This window comes from Colossoma macropomum, unplaced genomic scaffold (genome assembly GCF_904425465.1).
Source record: "Colossoma macropomum unplaced genomic scaffold, Colossoma_macropomum, whole genome shotgun sequence".
In the NCBI taxonomy this organism is placed as follows: Eukaryota; Metazoa; Chordata; class Actinopteri; order Characiformes; family Serrasalmidae; genus Colossoma; species Colossoma macropomum.
The window spans coordinates 36686550-36695257 of NW_023494802.1; the positions used below are offsets into that span (position 1 = coordinate 36686550).

The 8708-nt window shown below is 38.4% G+C and overlaps 1 protein-coding gene across 1 annotated transcript; it reads right to left on the reverse strand.

Annotated features, from left to right (window-relative positions):
• Positions 1 to 534: 534 nt before the first annotated feature.
• LOC118822911 (period circadian protein-like) lies at positions 535 to 2080 on the reverse strand. The gene is made up of 3 exons (XM_036592239.1): positions 2007 to 2080; positions 1537 to 1644; positions 535 to 887 (listed from the first exon to the last, which is right to left on the reverse strand). Exons 1-3 carry the CDS (start codon positions 2053 to 2055, stop codon positions 535 to 537), a joined length of 510 nt encoding a protein of 169 aa, XP_036448132.1. The 5' UTR covers positions 2056 to 2080.
• Between the last annotated feature and the right edge of the window lie 6628 nt (positions 2081 to 8708).

The window sequence follows — 8708 nt, forward strand, 5'->3', positions numbered from 1 at the left end:
TTTTATTGCCATTTTAACAAATTAGTGAGTTAACACCTTGCCCACAACCATAAACATATGCAAACTACACAAAACATAAATATCTACACTTTCTATATTTGGTTTGTTAGAAAGCTTAACAGGTGTTTGATTTAGACAAAGTAGAGAGTGTATTTCTGCACATAGGAATAATTGAGCATATTTATCACAAACACTGGATTTTTTTTTATGACTTTTTTATTAGTTTATTGGCACACATGAAGTAAAGAAATTATCTTACTGATGAACTTATTAAAATCCATTTTAATTTCCCTTATATACCTGCCTCAAGAATAAATGTGTCACTGAATTAATGTGAAATAAAGATTTATTTATTGATAGGGAAGTTACAGTAAAAGCTGTTGAAATGCAACCATCATATACCAGACACACAATATCAGAAAGAACAAGTGAGAAAAAACTGTAAAAAAAAAAACAAAACAAAAAGAAAGATGAAATGTTTCTAAACATAAGTAGTAATTCTGCTGTTCTAATAAGAGATATATCATAGAGACTTTAGAAGAAGAGGATAGAGTAAAGCAGAAAACCCATCATCATTTGGAGATGACGACTGTTAGAGGCCCCACCAGACGCACTGTTGGGTTTGCTGCCAGTCCCGGTGCCTCCGCCAGTCCCGGTGCCACCAGTCCCGGTGCCGCCGCCAGTCCCGGTGCTGCCAGTCCCAGTGCCGCCCCCAGTCCCGCCGCTGCCAGGACTTTGGCGTTTAACACGGATACATGCTGTCCCATTTGTGCACGGATTAGCAGCCCCATCCCTGTTACACAGATCCTTTTCACAGCAATTTGCAGCGCTTCCTAGCTTTTCACACTCTGCCTTGGTTGAACACCCTTTCAGGGTGCCCTTCTGGCCTTGAGAGAGAGTGTGGGGGGTTGGGGGAGGGGGTGAAAGAGAGTTATGGTGAAAACCATTCACAGATATTCAACTCTGAAAAAATGTCTTTCTTTTTTCAGTGAATGTGTTTAGGAATAAAAGGAAACTCCCTATGATATGGAAAGCATACTGGGAAGGTGAGCAGAACTTTGTGCAGTCCTGAAGAGACTGTGTCTGATTTTTTAGAGATGGGACATTCACAGAATTCCGTGCATATTTTTTTTTTTTCAAATTTGGTAATAAGCTTTTATTTTTTTTAATCTATTGTTTATTTCAGTTCTTTTGTTACAAGATGTTATTACTACCCAAAAGATACATCTGAATGGATTTTACATGTTCTGTACATGTGTTACATGTGTTAATGCTTTCTTTGACAGTCCATTAAGTTTTATTTATTAACCAGGTAAGTAGGAGGTACAAACTCCAAATTACTAGATAATTATTTTGGTTTAAATGCCCAACAGGTTCTACGTATTAACTAGTTATTAAATGGCACAAAAGTATGCAGTGATGTTTCAACCTAATCTTGTAAGGTATTTCATGATTCATACATATATGGGCCTAAATGGGCTTCTGTGAATCTGTGAGTGATACAGTGCAGAACAGTCTTGAGCTTTTTTATCTCACCTGTTACAGTTTGGCAGCGATCTTGACCAGCAGAACAGATCTCAGCTGTGGGACTACAGGTCAAGCCCTCACACTTGTAGCATTTCAGTGCTGCAGGAGTCTGAAAAGCTTCACAGTTAAACAAACATATGGAATAGGATGATAAATAAAATGGAGAGCAAGATGTTTCCCACTGCCCTCTTCATAGAAAACACAAATGCAAACAAAAACTAAATTAGTAAATAAATGAATTAAATAACAACAATAACATAGTTTTCTGTGAATTTCACTTTCAATTATTATTTCATCTAATAATGAAAATGTTAGTAAAAAATCTTGAGTTGCGAAACGTCAGCTATGAAAGCTGCACTATCAGCTGCACATTGAAAGTGAATATATGTGATAATTAATCAATAACAATAATCAATAACAATAATTAATTACAGTTAATTTCTTATAAAAATATGGCCACAACATATGAGATTCTGTACCTTCAAACAGAAGCATGCCGATGAGCATCAGAGGGACCTGCAGCTTCATTGTTGGTGTATTTGAGGAGATGAGACTCTAATGGAGAGGTGAAGTTGAGTAGACTTAATATATATATATATATCTGTTCTAAGAGGGTGTGGCCTTGAGAAGACGCCTCCTGCATCCTTGAACATTGTAGCCCACACCCACACGTTACACACAAACACAGACATGACCCAATACACACATACACAACACTTTTTTCTCTACGGTGAACCTGCACCAGTAATAATGCATTTGAAGGTATGCACATACACTATATTGGCAAAAGTATTTGCTCGTCTGCCTTCACACACATAAGAACTTGAGTAACATCCCATTCTTAATCCATAGGGTTTAATATGATGTCGGCCCACCCTTTACAGCTATAACAGCTTCAACTCTCAAAATCTCTTGGTCTGCTGAAGCATTAAGAGTTCCTTTCGCTGGAACTAAGGGGCCGAGCCCAACTCCTGAAGAACAACCCCACACCATAATCCCCCTCCACCAAACTTTACACTTGGCACAATGCAGTCAGACAAGTACCGTTCTCCTGGCAACCGCCAGACCCAGACTCGTCCATCGGATTGCCAGAGAGAGAAGCGTGATTCGTCACTCCAGAGAACACGTCTCCACTGCTCCAGAGTCCAGTGGCGGCGCTTTACACCACTGCATTCGATGCTTTGCACTGCGCTTGGTGGTGTAAGGTTTGGATGCAGCTGCTCGGCCATGGAAACCCATTCCATGAAGCTCTCTACGCTGTTCTTGAGCTAATCTGAAGGCCACATGAAGTTTGGAGGTCTGTAGCGATTGACTCTGCAGAAAGTTGGTGACCTCTGCACACTGTGCGCCTCAGCATCCGCTGACCCTGCTCTGTCGTTTTACATGGCCTACCACTTCGTGGCTGAGTTGCTGTCGTTCACAATCGCTTCCACTTTGTTATAATACCACTGACAGTTGAATATTTACTTATTTAATGGAATATTTAGTAGTCAGGAAATTTCACGACCGGACATGTTTCACAGGTGGCATCCTATCATGGTACCACGCTGGAATTCACTGAGCTCCTGAGGCCATGGAAGTGATTGGAACACCTGAATTCAGTGATTTGGATGGGTGAGTGAATACCTTTGGCAATATGGTGTATGTTTGGAGTCATATATTTTGTGTACGTGCAGTAAAAGTCCAGAAAACATACTAAATGCTCCCTGAGTTAGATCACAGTTTTATCTAACAACTAGGACTAACTGACCAGCTTGACAGATAGTATGATCAATCTCCTCCTATAATAAAGAGAGTTAAGTTAGAATTACAGCCAGTGTAAAACTGCAGCACCCAAAGTAAATAAAATTTTACTTGAATGTTTGCAGATTTAAAAGTCGGTATTTAAGCCACATCCCAGTGTAGGACAGAGAAAACATAACATGGGAAATCAAAAAAGGATCTAATGAAAATTAGCATGATCATAGCAGGCTACTGCATAACACATTGCTGTATACTGATAAGCGCAACTAGAGCAACTGATAAACACAGCTAGCACATTTTCATAGTTAAATAACACAATCCAAAAGGAAAAAACAAACAAACAAAAATAACAACAACAATAAGTTCCTTGAACATCCTATGGTTTACCTTATGCTTGTTAAGCTGGTTTAGTGTGCATCACAATCTCAACAGGTCTTAAGTGTCTCTGGTTTCAGCTCTTAGGAGCTTTTTGGGTTTTTCTTTAATTTTGAACTTTGAAGAAGCTTAAAAAATACATTTATGACACTAACATTTCAAGCCTTCATCTTTTTTTTTTTCAATTTTTCCTGCAAGTTAAAGTTTTGTACTATTTAAAGATGTGAAAAGGCAACAGTTTACATTGTTTGGGTAATGTGATTAGACAGTTTGCCATTCATTCACATTCAGAATTATTGGTTTGATGTTTCTGTGTTGCATGGTGTGTCGCTTGTAGGACTAGGTAAAAGGTGAGCTTCTATTTAGCTCTGACATCATTAACTCATTAGAAATCTTTCACCAACAGAAGACAAGAAGGACAACACAAATCACACCACTACCTTTTTTTTACTCTTATTATTAGTGCACAAGATATCCAGAAAATTCATAGAGAAGAAAAAAGAGGAACTGAGCTTGCCAGTGAGTGAATTTTAGAAAAGAGTATCTAATAGGACCCTTTGGGTTTAAGATTAAGATTAAGTGACCCTTATTAGTCCCACAATGGGGAAATTTCACCTCCACATTTCAACCCATCTATGCAGTGAAACACCACATACACACTAGTGAAGACACATACTATGGGCCAGTGAGCACACTTGCCCGGAGCGGTGGGCAGCCCTAGCCGCAGCGCCCAAGAAGGAGTTGGGGGTTAGGTGTCTTACTCAAGGGCACCTCAGTCACGTCGGCTCTGGGGATCGAGCCGGTGACCTTCCGGTCACAGGGCTGGTTCCCTAAATTCCAGCCCATGGCTGCCCCTAGCAGACACAGGGGACTCAACTCTCGCAAGGTGAGAAAACTCCCGACTTTGGTGGGACTCGAACCCACAACCTTTGAATGGCCTCAAACCTATGTCTCTGCACCACAGAGCCCATAAGGTTGAAGTCTACATTGTATAAGTTGTTATTGTGTAAATGAAAGCTGTATAAAACACAATTACTAATATGACAAGTGATTCCAAAGGTTTAAATAGTAAGATTTTTTTAATGTATGCCTAATGTGTGTTATGCAGTTTGATTTCTTATGTGGTTTTGCTCTTATTCATAGTCCTAGGCAAACATGCTCAAGTTCATTCAAAGGTACCTTTATTCAAGTTTATTCAAATATGCACCTTTTCATTTCAGTACAATCTCACGGCACTGCAGCCTCCTTAGAGAGAAACAACTGCAGCTTCTGCTAAATATTTGAATGTGGTGCACAGACTACATTTGCACATTGTTTTCCATGTGTTTATTTTTGCATAGTTCCATGTTTGCGTGTGTTCTGTCAGTGGTAAAATATCTTGTTTTGCACATTCAGGTATTTCAGAAGAAAAACAGTTTTTTCTATTAATGATTTTTTATGTGTTTATTTTTTGCGTAGTTCCATATTTGCATGTGTCAATGTTGATATCAATGTTGAAAATATCTTGCTTTGCACATGCAGGTATTTCAGGAGAACGGTTTCTTCTTTTATTAATGACTCTTAAGCCACTGAAACTGCAATATCTGAGAAATGATGACTGTATTTCCTGATTTATGTTAATTCATATGAGTTACAATATAAAATACAACTGATTATCCAAAACTAATACATTTTAATTACATTCTTTACACTGGTATGATTAAAAATCATGTATAATATTTATAAAAGTTAAAAAAAGTCATATAGCAGCTTCTTTTCAAAGTATTTTTTGCATGCTATGATTGTTTATTATTGGCTAGAGGTGAACTCCCCTGCAGGTCCAGTTCTTTGTAAATGCCTTTCTGCCCTAGTGTTTAATAAAGAGCACTTCTCAAGGTGGAATCATGGCCTCCTCTGTGAATTACTCTGCGATAATGCTACAACAAGAATTCATATGAACTATACTGGTAGCACTTTACAATACTGGTCCACACATAAACATGTGATGAAATCATTAGTTAAGAATTTCTTATTTGTGGACCAGTATTGTAAAGTGTTACCATTATAGCAAAATAAAATAAAATTGACTTTAAAATGTTCAAACGTAATAATTTTTTTAAATACATTCTTTAAACTGTTATGTTTAAAACTCATGTATAATAGTCATAAAATTAAAAAAAGTTATAAAGATCATGTCTGAGCCTCAAGGTTTTATTTATTTATTTATTTTGCATTATATTATTCTTGGACACATTGTTTCAAGCTATTTTATTTGTGAAGTTACTGAAGTTTTAGTCTCTGTCTGAGAAGGTGTAAAGCTAAAATAGAACTAAATAAAATAAAATAAAACTGAGACGCATTATGTTTGCTCTTTTGCCAGGATTTTTCATGTTATAAGCAGTATAATCAGTGTCTTTGGGCCCTCAGGCCAGAAGGAGCCTTGCAGACACAAAGATCTATCTTTTCTTGTCTTCTTCTCAGTGTTGTTGTTGTTGTTGTTGTTATTGTTGTCTGAATGTGTCACGATTCAAGCAGAAACATTTCTCACATAAGAAAAGACATAAAACTGTAGGGTTTTTATTTTCTGTAAAAACGTTTTTCACTGTGGAGGTACCCTCAATACTGTATTCAGTACGTTTAGTCAGGGAACATAATTGTAATTTTTTAAATTGTAATTTATTTATTTTTTACAGTTTTTATGTCCATTTCCTGATTCCAGGCTTTTTTAATTTTTTTTTTTTTTTTGTATTTATTTAGACATTAAGTTATGAAACATGACAAATCTGCCCCAGTCTATGTGTATATTCCTTCAGCCTCTATTCCTTCCCCAGTCTCAGTCTCTATTCCTTCCCCAGTCTCAGTCTCTATTCCTACTCCAGTCTCAGTCTCTATTCCTGTTCCAGGCTGTCTCTATTGCTACTCCAGTCTCAGTCTCTATTCCTGCTCTAGTGTCAGTCTCTATTCCCACTCTAGTCTCAGTCCCTTTTCCTACTCCAGGCTGTCTCTATTCTTGCTTCAGTCTCAGTCTCTTTACCTCTCTCAGACTAAGTCTCTTTGCCTGTCCAAGACTCTGTCTCTATTCCTGTCCCAGTCTCAATCTCTATTTCCACTCCAGTCTCAGTCTCTATTCATGCCCCAGTCTCAGTCTTTATTCCTTCCCCAGTCTCAGTCTCTATTCCTACTCCAGTCTCAGTCTCTATTCCTGTTCCAGGCTGTCTCTATAGCTACTCCAGTCTCGGTCTCTATTCCTACTCTAGTCTCAGTCCCTATTCCTGCTCCAGTCTTAGAATATATTCATACTTCTGTCTCAGTTTCCTTTCCTACTCCAGGCTGTCTCTATTCCTGCTTCAGTCTCTGTCTCTTTTCCTGTTTCAGTCTCAGTCTCTATTCCTACTCCAGTCTCAATCTCTATTCCTGTTCCAGTCTCAGTCTCTATCCCTGTTCCAGACTTATAGTTGACTTATAGACTTATAGTAATATAGCTGTGTAACCTTGTGAACTAGGGAGCTCAGTAATGAAGTCAGTACTCACATGGGACCATGGTCTCAGTGGAGTGGGCATGGGTTCTACAGACTGGCAGGTAACTGACGTGGTGATTTAGCTTAAGCGTAATTACTGTAAGCCTTAACAAAATTAGAAACACCTTGTTCTAGAGATGCCCACCAGAATTTATTCCTGATTAACTGTAAAATATGCCTGGCCAGAACGGGGGACTGTATGTGCTAGCTCTAATATTTTTCTTCTTAATGAGGATGGAACATATTTGTCATCTGGTGGGCACTCCAGAGGAGAGGGTTCATTGGTTAATTGGTTCAATGGTTTGTTCTCTCTGAATCCCCTCCATGATTACCCACCTGATTGGTGCAGCTATGCATGTGGGATTTATAATTGTTTTTGCAGTCATGGGTGTATTGTATTTTTGACAAAGACAGCACATAGCATCTGCCTTAGTGTTCCTAGATCCGGGATGGTAAGTAACAGTAAAGTTAAATCGAGGGAAAAAGAGAGCTAATATGCTTGTGTGGGATTTAGACATTTTGCATCTCTGATATATTTTGAACTGCGGTCAGTTAAATCTATATATCGATGTTGAGCCCCCTCAAGGCTATACTTCCATTCTTCAAATGCTAATTTCATAGCTAATAACCCTCTATTTCCCACATCATAGTTGCGTCCTGCTGGAGTTAATTTACGTGAATTGAATGAGCATGGATGGGGTTTAGCCGGAGAACCGAACCTTTGTGATAGAATCGCACCAACACCTGAACTTGAAGCATCCACTTCCACTACAAAAAGCTGAATAGGATCTGGATGCCACTGAGCTGAAACCTCAAATGAACTGGTGGTAAAAGTTTGCAAAACCTAGAAATCTTTGCAGTTTCTTGACAGTGGGGGCTTTGGCCACTGCACTACGGCATTTACCTTGCTCTTGTCCATGCACCCCTCTTTTTCTCCAACACATAACCCAGAAATGTAACCTTGTCCTTGTGGAATTCACATTTTTCAGCTTGTACATAAACGTCGTTGGAGGACTTGTTTGACACATTGTTGATGTTCCTTTAAGGACTGTGAATAGATCATCATCAATGTACACGAATCACACAGCAAGCATGTCTCAAGCATGTCTCTTCGAACATCTTTTATGAAGCCTTCGAACACTGAGGGTGCATTGGCCAAGCCATATGGCATTACTCAATATTCATAGTGCCCCCTTGGGGTCACAAAGGTAGTTTTCCCATTCATCCCCCTGACTTATTCTGAGTGAAGAAAGGTGACCAATCATTGCTTTATAGACAAAAATTATCCAAAGAATTTGTCTTCACACTGAAAAAGAAGGCCATCCAACCATTTCATAAAGTTCAACGTGATGAGTGGAATATCTGGTGCCTGTTATAAATCTTAATGCTGAATGATTAAAAAGTGTCCAGTGAGTGCAACGTTATCTTTGAAGTATAATAGGTAAAAAAGGTAACTTCAACTATTTCTGCTGAGTAAAGCAAAAACTGTTCCTAAAATAAAATCACAACTTCAACTTTAAATCCTTTATCAATTGTTTCACATGCAATTTAAAAGACAGATTATCA